At 37.6% G+C, this 17,790-nt stretch overlaps 1 protein-coding gene across 7 annotated transcripts in view; it reads left to right on the top strand.

The window, feature by feature from the left end:
• Positions 1–17,790, top strand: part of MTHFD2L (methylenetetrahydrofolate dehydrogenase (NADP+ dependent) 2 like) — a 147,701-nt gene that overhangs the window by 56,481 nt on the left and 73,430 nt on the right. For all 7 annotated transcript variants that reach the window (XR_009540296.1, XR_009540297.1, XM_060148040.1 and 4 more), the window contains one exon: positions 6,149–6,241. Coding sequence is in view for 5 of the 7 variants with exons in the window: in XM_060148040.1 (XP_060004023.1) it covers positions 6,149–6,241 (93 nt within the window). In the remaining 2 variants the exon portion in view is untranslated. The remainder of the gene's footprint in view (positions 1–6,148; positions 6,242–17,790) is intronic.

Here is a 17,790-nt window from a genome sequence, read left to right as displayed (position 1 = left end):
TTTCCATGTGAGAGGAGGGAATTGTGTATCTCCATCACTTGGCATGGTCCTGGGATTATTTCTTGATTGTCGAATAAATGAATGTAGGGAATGGCTGGAAATGTCTGACAAAAGTAAATCCCTCATTTAGGTAATTTTAACAAAAACATGATACTCTAAAATGAATCATATTGTGTTGTTTGTCTTAACATTTTTAAATAGAAAATATTAATTTCCTCAAATTTTAATTGCCAACAACTCTTTGCTACAATCTGCAGTTTTGCATAAATTACAGAGGTAATGATAGCCTAGAAAACTGTGCAGGTGGCTCCCAGTGAACAAGTCTTGATTGACTGTGGACTTTTATATAGTAAGAAGCATATCTTGCCCAGCAGCTAATTTATTAAGTTCTAACAGAACTCTATGATTCTGGGAGGTAGGTTCTAAGTCTTTTATTCTTATTATATCTTACAAACATGATGTAAAGCACTGGGCACAGTGAAGTTGCTTAATACTTCTTATAAAACATTTTCTTAACATCTTTATCAGAGTATAATCGCCTTACAGTGGTGTGTTAGTTTCTGCTTTATAACAAAGTGAATCAGCTATACATATACATATATCCCCACATCTCCTCCCTCTTGCGTCTCCCTCCCTATCCCACCCTTGTAGGTGGTCACAAAGCATTTTTATCTGGGTTTGTGTGATAGAAAAATTAAGCCTGAGCCCAGGCTCTTATCATACTCACAATATGAGGATAAAACTGAGTGAGGGAAAAAGTCATCTGAGGGTCAGAGATATACATCATTTTATGGAGTAGCTGCTGTAACCTGTTGGTTCTGATTACCCTAGGGAAAAATTTGAGGTGCTAGAAATGACTAGGTGCAGCAAGTCATAGGATTCATTGAACAAAAGTAATGGGGCGCAAGAATTGAAAACAGAAATGACAAGAATTTTCACAACGCCAAGTAAGACAGTTAGGATATCTAGTTCTCAGAACCAGGAACAGGTATCAAGGGGAAAAGGCAGAAGCGTCTGAGGCATTATTTGAACACATTTGCTCTTAACTCCCTTGGCTCAACTCTCTTTTGCTATCATCATCCATTTTAATGAATAGCAGGCTAAAAACCTTCCCATTGTTTGATAGCACAATAGTCAGAAACTGATCAATCAAGTCTAAATAAGACTTTGGTATTTCCATGGGTATTCCTAGCCAAACTCACTTAGGAGTAAAAACAGTTTAACTAGATATTATTATTGAAGGAGTGGAGTTATCTGAAAGATCTTTCCATGCTGATTGAAATTCATCTCAATATTTTTTCTTTTGCTTGAAGCTTTACAGATTGTTAATTATATGTGTATATAACTCACTGGATTATGTATCACTCAGTTCCTTGATGAAATCATCAGTAGTGATGAAGTGGGAAGGTTTGGTTTTAATTTCGGTTTTTGCAGGGATTTGGGAGGCTCTCATTTGGAACAAGAGAATGCTTGAGTGGGCTGCTAATGTATAAGGGGAACCTTCTAAATATAGGAGAATTGTATTAAGATAGAGATGGGAGGATGCTTCATAATTTTGGTGGCTTGGGCTGGTTCTAAACATATACTCTACATTTGTTGATTGTTTATAGCAAATGAAAGAAAGAGAAAAAACAAGGGGAACTCAGACTTTTACTCTAAGTATCTGGGGAGAAGGTGGTACCATTATCTGAAATGAAAAAGACTGCTGTATCAAGTACAAAGAGTTCCCTCTCATTGTTCTTCGTATTCAAAGATTTCCTGGTTTTCTCTTTTATTTTTCCATATTAACTTTAGAATAAAATTATATTCATCTAGAAAAAAGCAAAATACCATTTTTTTGTAGTTGTATTCAATGTATAATGAATATGGGGGAACTGTCATCTTTATGACGTTGAATCCTACTCAAGAATATGGTTTGTCTTAAAACCATGACTAGTTCCTCAGTCTTAAATCTTTTGGTGTTGTTCTAGAGATTTTCTTTTACCACATAAATTTTACACACTTCTTGTTAAGTTTACTTCTGAGTACTTTATTTTTGTATTGCTATTATAATGGGGTCTTTTCTTTCATTATATCATCTTACATGTTGTTGTATATGATAGTATTTATATCAACTTTAAAAATAAAATAGCCAGTTACCATACCTGCAAGATGAGTTTATTTGGGAATAGCCAGAGGAATTACAGTTTGGGAGATGCAAGCTATGGTGGACCATAGGCAAATCCAGAGAACAAAGGAGGGGAGCTTACTTTTATAGAGAAAAGGGGGGGGATAGTTTGGAGGGACTGTTCTAAACAAAAGTTTACTGGAGGAAAGTAAGAGTTCAGGGTGACAATGGCTTCTCATTGGCTGGTCTGTTGCTGGGCAAGGAAAATCTTCCTTCCTGAAATAGAAGACTTCCTCTTGTTTGGTAAAGCAAGATACAGTTCTTCCCACGCGGCATGAAAATAGAGGCCAGTGCATGCAAACAATGGAAAGTGATAGTAGTGAGAGCACCTTCTACAGGCCCTCTCAACTCCAATTTTAGTTGAGGTTTTCTTTAATTTTCATATTTATTTCTATATATTCATTTTTACTTGGCTAATTTATTGAATTCTCTCCTTATAATGTTACAGTTTTTAGGCTTAGTTATTATAAACATTTTAACATTTATGTTTATTAATTCTTTTCTAATATCTTTTATTTATTTTATTCTTTATCTAACATTTTAAGTTAAATGATTGATTCACTCATTTTTTAATTTCTATTTTATTTATATAATAATTTAAGTCTGTGAATTTTCCTCTAAGCTTTGTTTTATTTATATTTTATAGGATCTAATCTGTAGTACTATTATTATAAATGTTTCTAGAAATTCTGCAATGTTGTTTTGTGTTTTCCTTTTGCCTCAAGGATTGTTCAAAACAGTATTAAAAATTTTTTCCAATGGAAGGGTTTTTCAGTTTCTGATTTTGTCAATACTTATAACTTTATTGATTTGTGATCAGAGAAAATATCTATAGTTTACCTAGTTATCTACTTTTTGGTATTAATTACTTTTTTTGCTGTTGCCAAAGTCATATCATTAAAAATATATTCTTTGGGCACCTGAAAGGAAAATATATGATCTACTTTCAGAGTTTAATATATTATAATCAGATATATATCATTAATTATATTGCTTATATTTTCTATACCTTTGATCTGTAATGGATTGAGAAAGGTTAATTGAATTCAACAAATTCAATGTGTTTCTATTTCTCCGTGTATCTCCTGTAATTTCTGTTTTATGAACTGATTTCTTTTTTATTTGTTACTTATATATTTATCATTGTCGTGTCTTCATTTAAATCACACCTTTGCATTATAATATGTACCTTTTTATCCTATTTGATAAATTTGCTGAACTTCTCCTTATTTGATAATAAGAGCATCATTTTTTTTGGATTAGTCATTTTCCTGTTATATGTTTGCCCACCTTTTATTTTCAACATTTCTGAACAGCTTTGTTTTAGATGTGTTTTATATAAAGTGTAGAACTAGACTTTACTTTGTGAGTCAATTTTAATATATTATTCTTTTAATAGATAACAGAAAAATTTATATTTATTATTATGGTAAATATATGCAGTCTGAAATGTCATATTATCTTCTGTTTTGTTGTTTTTACAGTTTTTGTTTACTTTTTATATTTTTTCTTTTTTGCATATAGTTGTTTTATTATTTAGGAAGATTTAGGAAGTTAATAATTATAAATTTATACAGTACTCTTAGTTCTCTATTTCTTTATACGGTATCTATTGATACTCTATTAGAATAAATGATAAAATGTTTCCTTTTCCTTCCATGATTCCATTTCTTTTGTCTCCTACCTGATATTTGCCAATAAAAATTATCTTTGTAGTGTGTTTACCTTATACTTTTAAATATTCTCATATTTCTATTATTTGATTGGTCAGCTTTAAATTATATCTGTTCATTCTAGTCATTAAATATAAGGCAATCAGCAAACTTTCTCAGTTTTGTCCTTCCTATTCTAATTTTGTTAGTTGCACTAATTCTACCTAATCAGAGCAAATAGCATTTAACATTTTGTCTATCACCCCAATCCTCACACTTTTTTGCCTTAATTTTGTTATTAAATATATTCAAAACACTCCAATAGTCCTTTTGCCAGTTTCCTCAGATACATTTTGATTCATTAAAGTTCATCTTTTAGCTCATTCCTCCGGAAAAACTCATGGGAACAATATTTCCTGTGTTCTTACAATTTCAAAATTGTTTGCAAACTTTAATCTTGGAAGACAATTTGACTGGATATGAAATCCTTGCTCCCAGTTTCTTTACATGGGTCTCTTGTAGGTATTGCTCTGCTGTTTTCTGGAATTGAATGTAAAAATCTGAATTTTTGCCTGGTTGCTCATAGGATTCCTTTTTTAGTCTTTAAAATCCAGCAACTTTACTGATATGTGTCTCACTGTTGACTATTATAGGTCAATTTGTATGGACTCAAGTCTTTTTTCTCCATTTTGTATGACTCTAAGTTCTTACTTTTAAAGTGTTTGGCATAGTGTTTGGCCATAATGTTCAACTTTTCCATAACAGCATTTTTCTGTTGAGTTTATTACTTTGTTGTTAAATTTAAAATTTTCTTTGTTTTTTTTTCTTTGGGTCTGCCACTTTTAAAATGTATCCTTTTATTTACTTAAAAATTTGCATATAGTAAAATTTACTCTTTTTTGGTGTATAGTTCCATAACTTTAGACAAATGCATATAGTCATGTAACTACCACTAGAATCAAAGTTCCCCTGGGCTGATTCTTGTATAATATCCTTTTATTGATGCTGTGTAAAATTCTTTTTAAAATTGCTTATCATGGAATGAGCTGGATTTTCTTGGATCTTATCTTTGCAGGGTGCTTCTGTTAGGGTTTGGGGAGGACATGCTGAGCAGCCTTCAGATTCTTCCTTCACCACTTTCACAGAGTCAAACTGCTTCCTGTTTGAATGGCTCCTCTGAGTCTTTGTGTTACTACCCACTGTGAACTATGCTAGGTCCAAGAGGGCTTCTTCTGCCCTTATTCCCACATTTTCTGCTACAAATAAGAGGGATATATATTGCATTTTATGTGATCCCTTCACCTTCAGGATGTATATTTTTGTAGTCATTTCCAGAGATCTGCCACTGCTGGCCATCTTGTTATTCTCTGAACTTCTTTCTGCCTTTCTCCCTGTGTGGTATCTACTAACTCTGCTGATCCTGGGTAACTCTTCCATGTTTTTGGAGTCTGTGTACAATATGTCTTCTAGTTTTGCTAAAAATTGTGCAGTTTTTGTTGTTAACTGTGTAGCATTTGCATGTTATCTGGGAGGAGAAGAGAGACAATACTGTCTCACACGGCCCTGTTCTTGCTGCAAGTCCTTCCTTTGACTTCCCTCATCACTGCCTTTCCCTTATTCCCCTTCCTTGGCTCATACATTAAGCACTGGAATCCCTCATACTGCTAACCTCTCTTATTCCTACATCTCTTAATTAAATCATGTATGAATACTTCCTGTTATATCCTAGACCTCGTCATCAATTTCTAAACATATAATTTCAAAGTTGGTCCATTTTTTCCTGCTATCCTTTTGGCTTAGAATGCTCTTTTATTCTTTCCCTGATTAGTATAGTCTTGTTCATACTTTATGACCTAAAAATGTATATTAACTCCTTCAGGAAACCTTCCTTGACACCTCAGGATGAAGCAGAATTAATCTCTCACCTATGCTTCCACAGTACATTGTGCCATTTTTAGTGCACGTATTTTGTTGTTTTCAATATTTACATATAATCAAGCCAGTGAGTATCCCCTGCATCTATGTATTGACCTGTCAATACAGAACTTTCAAATCCTGGGTTTCTAGGACTCTACTTACAACTCTCCTATGATGGTCAGCACATACCTTCATTTATCTCATTTGATTTTCCACTGTTCAGTTGAGGGGTACAATATTTTGAGTCCTCTAGATTATCTAGCTTTTGCTTGCTAAGTGACTTGATAATTTCAAAGCAGTTCTCCTATTCTTAGGATGTAACTGGAAGTCCTCTAGAATTGGAGCATTCACAAATTAAAAAAAAAAAAAAAAAACCTCAGTAATCATTAATGGAAGTTATTCTGCATTCCAGGTGATGCAACTGTGACAATAGCTCACAGATATACTCCCAAAGAACAACTGAAGATCCATACTCTGCTGGCAGATGTTATCGTAGTAGCTGCAGGTAAGTCTTTAGTGGCTGTTATTTGGTGAAATGTCATCAGCAGACTAATTCCTGCCCTAATTGCTGACATGTCTATAAGAACAGCTTCTTGGGAGACTTAGGTATACGTAGGACTGACTTCCATTCTGTCTCTTGGCAATCATCGTATTGGTCCATTATACCTATGTTAGCATTCATCACTTCATTGTGGAAAAACAAAACAGCCTTTGGAATGACAGATTAAGCACAAGAATAAATGTGTACTTTTACAATTACTTTGACAGACATGATTGGTTCTAAACATGAATAAGTTATGGGGAGACTGATAGGAAATGCTGTTGAAAGAGTAGCCAGGGCTAGCTCACATAGGACCTTGTAGACCCTGTAAGGACTTTCATATAAGCCAAAGATGGCTGTGAGCAGGAGATTGACATAATCTGGCTTATGTTTTTAAAATGTTATTCATACTGTGTCAAGGGGAATTGAGTCTAGAAGAGCAGGAGTAGAAACAGAGAGAACAGTTATTGCACTTCTACTTAATGGATCTAGGTTTTTCCTTAATTTGTTTTATAATCAAACATACAAAGTAATTCTACCCTTCATTTCTATCTTTACTCTTGCCACATAGCATTTCTACATTGCAGACAATTGTGACTCTTCTTGTTTTATCCAAGACTAGAATGGGAGCGTTTTTCATTTTGTTTATCAATTAGATGTTATTGGTAATTTCTAGGCTTTACACTTGATTTGCTGAGTATTTACAAACTATGAAGGGAGGGTAAAAGTTCCAGAAGAAATTGAGTTTGATGAAGAGAATAATAATAGTTTAAATTAGTTTCAACCAAGTTTAATTCACTTTTTATTATAATATAGGCCCTTCTCTGAAAGTTAGAATATATATGTGATGATTCCAGGTGGAGTAATTTGCCTCTTCATAGAGTAAAAATAGAAATATTCCCTTTTCAAGAAGTCACCAGTAAGCTGGTAAGGCTAAGCACATTTCCCATTTTTCTGAGAAATTATATTCAGATGATATTAAGTGCAAATTTTTGAACCGGGTTGACATAAGTAAGACATCAGATGTTTAGAGAAGCAATACAATTTTTCAGACCACAGGTCAACATTAAGTAAAATACTGCTGCAGCAGCTGAAATATTCACAGAAGACAAATATTGGGTTGGCCAAAATGTTCATTACGGCAAAGCCTAACGAACATTTTGGCAAACCCAATGTTATGTTGACTTCTTTTTATTTATTTATTTATGTATTATATTATTTTTTAATGTTTATTTATTTATTTTCTTATTAGTCATCCATTTTACACACATCAGTGTATACATGTCAATCCCAATCTCCCAATTCATCACACCAACTCCCCCAACCCACTGCCGCTTTCCCCCCTTGGTGTCCATACGTTTGTTCTCTACATCTGTGTCTCAATTTCTGCCCTGCAAACCGGTTCATCTGTACCATTTTCTAGGTTCCACATATATGTGTTAATATACGATATATTTTTTTCCCTTTCTGAATTACTTCACTCTGTATGACAGTCTCTAGATTCATCCCCATCTCTACAAATGACCTGACTTCGTTCCTTTTTAGGGCAGAGTAATATTCCATTATATATATATACCACATCTTCTTCATCCATTCGTCTCTTGATGGGCATTTAGTTTGCTTCCATGACCTGGCTATTGTAAATAGTGCTGCAATGAACATTGGGGTGCATGTATTTCTTTGAATTATGGTTTTCTCAGGATATATGCCCAGTAGTGGGATTGCTGGGTCATACAGTAGTTCTATTTTTAGTTCTTTAAGGAACCTCCATAGTGGCTGTATCAATTTACATTCCCACCAACAGTGCAGGAGGGTTTCCTTTTCTCCACACCCTCCCCAGCATTTGTTGTTTGTAGACTTTCTGATGATACCCATTCTAACTGGTGTGAGGTGATACCTCATTGTAGTTTTGATTTCCATTTCTCTAATAATTAGTGATGTTGAGAAGCTTTTCATGTGCTTCTTGGCCATCTGTATGTCTTCTTTGGAGAAATCTCTATTTAGGTCTTCTGCCCATTTTTGGATTGGGTTGTTTGTTTCTTTAATATTGAGCTGCGAGTCCTGCGGGAAGATGGCGGAAGAGTAAGACGCGGAGATCACCTTCCTCTCCACAGATACACCAGAAGTACATCTACGCGTGGAACAACTCCTACGGAGCACCTACTGAACGCTGGCAGAAGACCTCAGACCTCCCAAAAGGCAAGGAACCCCCCACGTACCTGGTTAGGGCAAAAGAAAAAACTAAACAGAGACAAAAGGATAGGGACGGGTCCTGCACCAGCAGGAGAGAGCTGTGAAGGAGGAAAAGTGTCCACACACTAGGAAGCCCCTTCGTGGGTGGAGACTTCGGGAGGCGGAGTGGGGGAGCTTGGGAGCCGCGGAGGAGAACACAGCAACAGGGGTGCGGAGGGCAAAGCGGACAGATTCCAGCGCAGAGGATCAGGCCGACCGGCACTCACCAGCCGAGAGGCTTGTCTGCTCGCCCGCCGGGGCGGGTGGGGCTGGGAGCTGAGGCTCTGGCTTTTGTCGGAGCGCCGGGAGAGGACTGAGGTTGGCGGCGTGAACACAGCCTGCAGGGCGTTGGTGCGCTGCGGCTGGCCGGGAGAGAGTCCGGGGAGGGGTCTGGACCTGCCGAAGAGGCAAGAGACTTTTACGTCCCTCTTTGTTTCCTGGTGCACGAGGAGAGGGGATTAAGAGCGCTGCTTGAGAGGGCTCCAGGGACGGGCGCGAGCCGCGGCTAAGATTGCGGAGCCCAGAGACGGACATGGGACGCTGAGGCCGCTGCTGCTGCCGCCAGGAGGCCTGTGTGCGAGCACAGGTCACTAGCCACACGCCCTTCCGGGGAGCCTGTGCAGCCCGCCACTGCCAGGGTCCCGGGATCCAGGGACGGCTCCCCCGGGAGAGCGCACGGCGCCCTCAGGCTGCAGCGTCACGCCGGCCTCTTCCGCTGCAGGCCCGCCCCGCACTCCGTGACCCTCCCTACCCCCAGGCCTGGGTGAGCCAGAGCCTCCGAATCAGCGGCTCCTTTAACCCCGTCCTGTCTGAGCAAAGAACAGACGGCCTCCGGCGACCTACACGCACAGGCGGGGCCAAATCCAAAGCTGAGCCCCTGGGAACTGTCAGAACAAAGAAGAGAAAGGGAAATCTCTCCCAGCAGCCTCAGAAGCAGCGGATTAAAGCTCCACAATCAACTTGATATACCCTGCATCTGTGGAATACCTGAATAGACAACGAATCATCCCAAATTAAGGAGCCCTGTGGATGAAAGGCTCTTGGTGGTGCAGCCAGGAGTCAGTGCTGTGCCTCTGAGGTGGGAGAGCCAACTTCAGGACACTGGTCCACAAGAGGCCTCCCAGCTGCACATAATATCAAACAGCAAAAATCTCCGAGAGATCTCCATCTCAACGCCAGCACCCAGCTTCACTCAACGACCAGCAAGTTACAGTGCTGGACATCCTATGCCAAACAACTAGCAAGACAGGAACACAACCCCACCCATTAGCAGAGAGGCTGCCCAAAATCATAGTAAGTCTACAGACACCCCAAAACACACCACCAGACGTGGACCTGCCCACCAGAAAGACAAGATCCAGCCTCATACACCAGAACACAGGCACTAGTACCCTCCACCAGGAAGCCTACACAACCCACTGAACCAACCTTAGCCACTGGGGACAGACACAAAAAACAACAGGAACTACGAACCTTCAGCCTGCAAAAAAGGAGACCCCAAACACAGTAAGATAAGCAAAATGAAAAGACAGAAAAACACACAGCAGATGAAGGAGCAAGATAAAAACCCACCAGACCTAACAAATGAAGAGGAAATAGGCAGTCTACCTGAAAAAGAATTCAGAATAATGATAGTAAGGTTGATCCGAAATCTTGGAGATGGAATGGACAATAGAATGGACAAATTGCAAGAATCAGTTAACAAGGACCTAGAAGAACTAAAGATGAAACAAGCAACGATGAACAACACAATAAATGAAATTAAAAGTACTCTAGATGGGATCAATAGCAGAATAACTGAGGCAGAAGAACGGATAAGTGACCTGGAAGATAAAATAGTGGAAATAACTACTGCAGAGCAGAAAAAAGAAAAAAGAATGAAAAGAACTGAGGACAGTCTCAGAGACCTCTGGGACAACATTAAACGCACCAACATTCGAATTATAGGGGTTCCAGAAGAAGAAGAGAAAAAGAAAGGGACTGAGAAAATATTTGAAGAGATTATAGTTGAAAACTTCCCTAATATGGGAAAAGAAATAGTTAATCAAGTCCAGGAAGCACAGAGAGTCCCATACAGGATAAATCCAAGGAGAAATACGCCAAGACACATATTAATCAAACTGTCAAAAATTAAATACAAAGAAAACATATTAAAAGCAGCAAGGGAAAAACAACAAATAACACACAAGGGAATCCCCATAAGGTTAACAGCTGATCTTTCAGCAGAAACTCTGCAAGCCAGAAGGGAGTGGCAGGACATATTGAAAGTGTTGAAGGAGAAAAACCTGCAACCAAGATTACTTTACCCAGCAAGGATCTCATTCAGATTTGATGGAGAAATTAAAACCTTTACAGACAAGCAAAAGCTGAGAGAGTTCAGCACCACCAAACCAGCTCTACAACAACTGCTAAAGGAACTTCTCTAGGCAAGAAACACAAAAGAAGGAAAGGACCTACAATAATGAACCCAAAACAATTAAGAAAATGGGAATAGGAACACACATATCGATAATTACCTTAAATGTAAATGGACTAAATGCTCCCACCAAAAGACACAGATTGGCTGAATGGATACAAAAACAAGACCCATATATTTGCTGTCTACAAGAGACCCACTTCAGACCTAGAGACACATACAGACTGAAAGTAAGGGGATGGAAAAAGGTATTTCATGCAAATGGAAACCAAAAGAAAGCTGGAGTAGCAATTCTCATATCAGACAAAATAGACTTTAAAACAAAGACTATTAGAAGAGACAAAGAAGGACACTACATAATGATCAAGGGATCGATCCAAGAGGAAGATATAACAATTGTAAATATTTATGCACCCAACTTAGGTGCACCTCAATACATAAGGCAAATACTGACAACCATAAAAGGGGAAATCGACAGTAACACATTCATAGTAGGGGACTTTAACACCCCACTTTCACCAATGGACAGATCATCCAAAATGAAAATAAATAAGGAAACACAAGCTTTAAATGATACATTAAATGAGATGGAGTTAATTGATATTTACAGGACATTCCATCCAAAAACAACAGAATACACATTTTTCTCAAGTGCTCATGGAACATTCTCCAGGATAGATCATATCTTGGGTCACAAATCAAGCCTTGGTAAATTTAAGAAAATTGAAATTGTATCAAGTATCTTTTCTGACCACAACGCCATGAGACTAGATATCAATTACAGGAAAAGATCTGTAAAAAATACAAACACATGGAGGCTAAACAATACACTACTTAATAATGAAGTGACCACTGAAGAAATCAAAGAGGAACTCAAAAAATACCTAGAAACAAATGACAATGGAGACACAACGACCCAAAACCTGTGGGATGCAGCAAAAGCAGTTCTAAGGGGGAAGTTTATAGCAATACAAGCCCACCTTAAGAAGCAGGAAACATCTCGAATAAACAACCTAACCTTGCACCTCAAGCAATTAGAGAAAGAAGAACAAAAAAACCCCAAAGCTAGCAGAAGGAAAGAAATCATAAAAATCAGATCAGAAATAAATGAAAAAGAAATGAAGGAAACAATAGCAAAGATCAATAAAACTAAAAGCTGGTTCTTTGAGAAGATAAACAAAATAGATAAACCACTAGCCAGACTCATCAAGAAAAAAAGGGAGAAGACTCAAATCAATAGAATTAGAAATGAAAAAGGAGAGGTAACAACTGACACTGCAGAAATAAAAGAGATCATGAGAGATTACTACAAGCAATTCTATGCCAATAAAATGGACAATCTGGAAGAAATGGACAAATTCTTGGAAATGCACAACCTGCCAAGACTGAATCAGGAAGAAATAGAAAATATGAACAGACCAATCACAAGCACTGAAATAGAAACTGTGATTAAAAATCTTCCAACAAAGAAAAGCCCAGGACCAGATGGCTTCACAGGCGAATTCTATCAAACATTTAGAGAAGAGCTAACACCTATCCTTCTCAAACTCTTCCAAAATATAGCAGAGGGAGGAACACTCCCAAACTCCTTCTACGAGGCCACCATCACCTTGATACCAAAACCAGACAAGGATGTCACAAAGAAAGAAAACTACAGGCCAATATCACTGATGAACATAGATGCAAAAATCCTCAACAAAATACTAGCAAACAGAATCCAACAGCACATTAAAAGGATCATACACCATGATCAAGTGGGGTTTATTCCAGGAATGCAAGGATTCTTCAATATACGCAAATCTATCAATGTGATAAACCATATTAACAAACTGAAGGAGAAAAACCATATGATCATCTCAATAGATGCAGAAAAAGCTTTCGACAAAATTCAACACCCATTTATGATAAAAACCCTCCAGAAAGTAGGCATAGAGGGAACTTTCCTCAACATAATAAAGGCCATATATGACAAGCCCACAGCAAACATCATCCTCAATGGTGAAAAACTGAAAGCATTTCCACTAAGATCAGGAACAAGACAAGGTTGCCCACTCTCACCACTCTTATTCACATAGTTTTGGAAGTTTTAGCCACAGCAATCAGAGAAGAAAAGGAAATAAAAGGAATCCAAATCGGAAAAGAAGAAGTAAAGCTGTCACTGTTTGCAGATGACATGATCCTATACATAGAGAACCCTAAAGATGCTACCAGAAAACTACTAGAGCTAATCAATGAATTTGGTAAAGTGGCAGGATACAAAATTAATGCACAGAAATCTCTGGCATTCCTATATACTAATGATGAAAAATCTGAAAGTGAAATCAAGAAAACACTCCCATTTACCATTGCAACAAAAAGAATAAAGTATCTAGGAATAAACCTACCTAAGGAGACAAAAGATCTGTATGCAGAAAATTATAAGACACTGATGAAAGAAATTGAAGACGATACAAATAGATGGAGAGATATACCATGTTCTTGGATTGGAAGAATCAACATTGTGAAAATGACTCTACTACCGAAAGCAATCTATAGATTCAATGCAATCCCTATCAAACTACCACTGGCATTTTTCACAGAACTAGAACAAAAAATTTTGCAATTTGTATGGAAACACAAAAGACCCCGAATAGCCAAAGCAATTTTGAGAACGAAAGAAGGAACTGGAGGAATCAGGCTCCCAGACTTCAGACTATACTACAAAGCTACAGTTATCAAGACGGTATGGTACTGGCACAAAAACAGAAAGATAGATCAATGGAACAGGATAGAAAGCCCAGAGATAAACCCACGCACATATGGTCACCTTATCTTTGACAAAGGAGGCAGAAATGTACAGTGGAGAAAGGACAGCCTATTCAATAAGTGGTGCTGGGAAAACTGGACAGCTACATGTAAAGGTATGAAATTAGATCACTCCCTAACACCATACACAAAAATAAGCTCAAAATGGATTAAAGACCTAAATGTAAGGCCAGAAACTATTAAACTCTTAGAGGAAAACATAGGCAGAACACTCTATGACATAAATCACAGCAAGGTCCTTTTTGACCCACCTCCTAGAGAAATGGAAATAAAAACAAGAGTAAACAAATGGGACCTAATGAAACTTAAAACTTTTGCGCAGCAAAGGAAACCATAAAGAAGACCAAAAGACAACCCTCAGAATGGGAGAAAATATTTGCAAATGAAGCAACTGACAAAGGATTGATCTCCAAAATTTATAAGCAGCTCATGCAGCTTAATAACAAAAAAACAAACAACCCAATCCAAAAATGGGCAGAAGACCTAAATAGACATTTCTCCAAAGAAGATATACAGAGTGCCAACAAACACATGAAAGAGTGCTCAACATCACTAATCATGAGAGAAATGCAAATCAAAACTACAATGAGATATCATCTCACACCAGTCAGAATGGCCATCATCAAAAAATCTAGAAACAATAAATGCTGGAGAGGGTGTGGAGAAAAGGGAACCCTCTTACACTGTTGGTGGGAATGTAAATTGATACAGCCACTGTGGAGAACAGTATGGAGGTTCCTTAAAAAGCTACAAATAGAACTACCATATGACCCAGCAATCCCACTACTGGGCATATATCCTGAGAAAACCATAATTCAAAAAGAGTCATGTACCAAAATGTTCATTGCAGCTCTATTTACAATAGCCCGGAGATGGAAACAACCTAAGTGTCCATCATCGGATGAATGGATAAAGAAGATGTGGCACATATATACAATGGAATATTACTCAGCCATAAAAAGAGACGAAATTGAGCTATTTGTAATGAGGTGGATAGACCTAGAGTCTGTCATACAGAGTGAAGTAAGTCAGAAAGAGAGAGACAAATACCATATGCTAACACATATATATGGAATTAAAAAAAAAATGTCATGAAAAACCTAGGGGTGAAACAGGAATAAAGACACAGACTTACTAGAGAATGGACTTGAGGTTATGGGGAGGGGGAAGGGTAAACGGTGACAAAGCGATAAAGAGGCATGGACATATATACACTACCAAACGTAAGGTAAATAGCTAGTGGGAAGCAGCCGCATAGCACAGGGAGATCAGCTCGGTGCTTTGTGACCGCCTGGAGGGGTGGGATAGGGAGGGTGGGAGGGAGGGAGACGCAAGCGGGAAGAGATATGGGAATATATGTATGTATATAACTGATTCATTTTGTTGTGAAGCTGAAGCTAACATACCATTGTAAAGCAATTATACTCCAATGAAGATGTTAAAAAAAAAAATATTGAGCTGCATAAGCTGTTTATATATTTTGGAGATTAATCCTTTGTCCGTAGATTCGTTTACAAATATTCTCTCCCATTCTGAGGGTTGTCTTTTGGTCTTGTTTATGGTTTCCTTTGCTGTGCAAAAGCTTTGAAGTTTCATTAGGTCCCATTTGTTTATATTTGTTTTTATTTCCATTACTCTAGGAGGTGGATCAAAAAAGATCTTGCTGTGATTTATGTCAAAGAGTGTTCTTCCTATGTTTTCCTCTAAGAGTTTTATAGCGTCCGGTTGTACATTTAGGTCTCTAATCCATTTTGAGTTTATTTTTGTGTATGGTGTTAGGAGGTGTTCTAATTTCATTCCTTTACATGGACCCATCCAGTTTTCCCAGCACCACTTATTGAAGAGACTGTCTTTTCTCCACTGTATATCCTTGCCTCCTCTGTCATAGATTAGTTGACCATAGGTGTGTGGGTTTATCTCTGGGCTTTCTATCCTGTTCCATTGATCTCTGTTTGTGCTTTTGTGCCAGTACCATATTGTCTTGATTACTGTAGCTTTGTAGTATAGTCTGAAGTCAGGGAGTCTGATTCCTCCAGCTCCTTTTTTTTCCCTCAAGACTGCTTTGTATATTCGGGGTCTTTTGTGTCTCCATACAAATTTTAAGATTTTTTTGTTCTAGTTCTGTAAAAATTGCCATTGGTAATTTGATAGGGATTGCACTGAATATGTAGATTGCTTTGGATAGTATAGTGATTTTCACAGTATTCTTCCAATCTAAGAACATGTTATATCTCTCCATCTGTTTGTATCATCTTTAATTTCTTTCATCACTGTCTTATAGTTTTCTGCATACAGGTCTTTTGTCTCCCTAGGTAGGTTTATTCCTAGGTATTTTACTCTTTTTGTTGCAATGGTAAATGGGAGTGTTTCCTTAATTTCTCTTTCAGATTTTTCATCTTTAGTGCATAGGAATTCAAGAGATTTCTGTGCATTAATTTTGTATCCTGCAACTTTACCAAATTCATTGATTAGCTCTAGTAGTTTTCTGGTGGAATTTTTAGGATTCTCTAATGTATGGAGTCACGTCATCTGCAAACAGTGACAGTTTTACATCTTCTTCTCCAATTTTTATTCCTTTTATTTCTTTTTCTTCTCTAATTGCTGTGGCTAGGGCTTCCAAAACTATGTTGAATAATAGTGGGGAGAGTGGACATCCTTGTCTTGTTCCTGATCTTAGAGGAAATGCTTTCAGTTTTTCACCCTTGAGAATGATGTTTGCTGTGTGCTTGTCGTAAATGGCCTTTATTATGTTGAGGTAGGTTCCCTCTATACCCACTTTTTGGAGAGTTTTTATCATAAATGGGTGTTGAATTTTGTCCAGAGCTTTCTGTGCATCTATTGAGATGATCTTATGGTTTTTATTCTTCAGTTTGTCAATATGGTGTATCACATTGAGTGATTTGCATATATTGAAGAATCCTTGCATCCCTGGGATGATGATCATGGAGTATGATCCTTTTAACGTGTAGTTGGATTCTGTTTGCTAGTATTTTGTTGAGGATTTTTGCATCTATATTCATCAGTGATATTGGTCTGTAATTTTCTTTTTTTGTAGTATCTTTGTCTGGTTTTGGTATCAGGGTGATGGTGACCTCATAGAATGAGTTTGGGAGTGTTCCTTCCTCTGCAATTTTTTGGAAGAGTTTGAGAAGGATGGGTGTTATCTCTTCTCTACATTTCTGATAGAATTCACCTGTGTAGCCATCTGGTCCTGGACTTTTGTTTGTTGGAAGATTTTTAATCACAGTTTCAATTTCATTACTTGTGATTGCCTCTCTTCATATTTTCTATTCCTTCCTGGTTCAGTCTTGGAAGGTTATATCATTCTAAGAATTTGTACCTTTCTTCCAGGTTGTCCATTTTATTTCCACAGAGTGCTTGTAGTAGTCTCTTAGGATGCTTTGTATTTCTGTGTTGTCTGTTGTAACTTCTCCTTTTACATGTCAAATTTTATTGATTTGACTCCTCTCCCTCTTTTTCTTTTTCTTTTTTTTTTTTTTTGCAGTACGCCGGCCTCTCACTCTTGTGGCCTCTCCCATTGTGGAGCACAGGTTCCAGACGTGCAGGCTCAGCAGCCATGGCTCACGGGCCTAGCCACTCCGTGGCATATGAGATCTTCCCAGACATGGGCACAAACCTGTGTCCCCTGCGTCGGCAGGCGGACTCTCAACCACTGCACCACCAGGGATGCCCTCCCTCTTTTTTTTGATGAGTCTGGCTAATGGTTTATCAATTTTGCTTATCTTCTCAGAGAACCAGCTTTTAGTTTTATTGATCTTTGCTATTGTTTTCTTTGTTTGTAGTTCATTTATTTCTGCTCTGATCTTTATGATTTCTTTCCTTCTGCTAACTTTGTGTTTTGTTTTTTCTTCTTTCTCTAGATCCTTTAGGTGTAACGTTAGATTGTTTATTTGAGATATTTCTTGTTTCTTGAGGTAGGCTTGTATAGCTATAAACTTCCCTCTTAGAACTGCTTTTGCTGTATCCCATAGGTTTTGGATCATCGTGTTTTTATTGTCATTTGTCTCTAGGTATTTTTTGATTTCCTGTTTGACTTGTT

The sequence above is a fragment of the Lagenorhynchus albirostris genome, chromosome 4 (assembly GCF_949774975.1).
Source record: "Lagenorhynchus albirostris chromosome 4, mLagAlb1.1, whole genome shotgun sequence".
In the NCBI taxonomy this organism is placed as follows: Eukaryota; Metazoa; Chordata; class Mammalia; order Artiodactyla; family Delphinidae; genus Lagenorhynchus; species Lagenorhynchus albirostris.
Note: the sequence above shows the minus strand (reverse complement) of the source record. Positions and strands in the feature narration are given on the sequence as shown.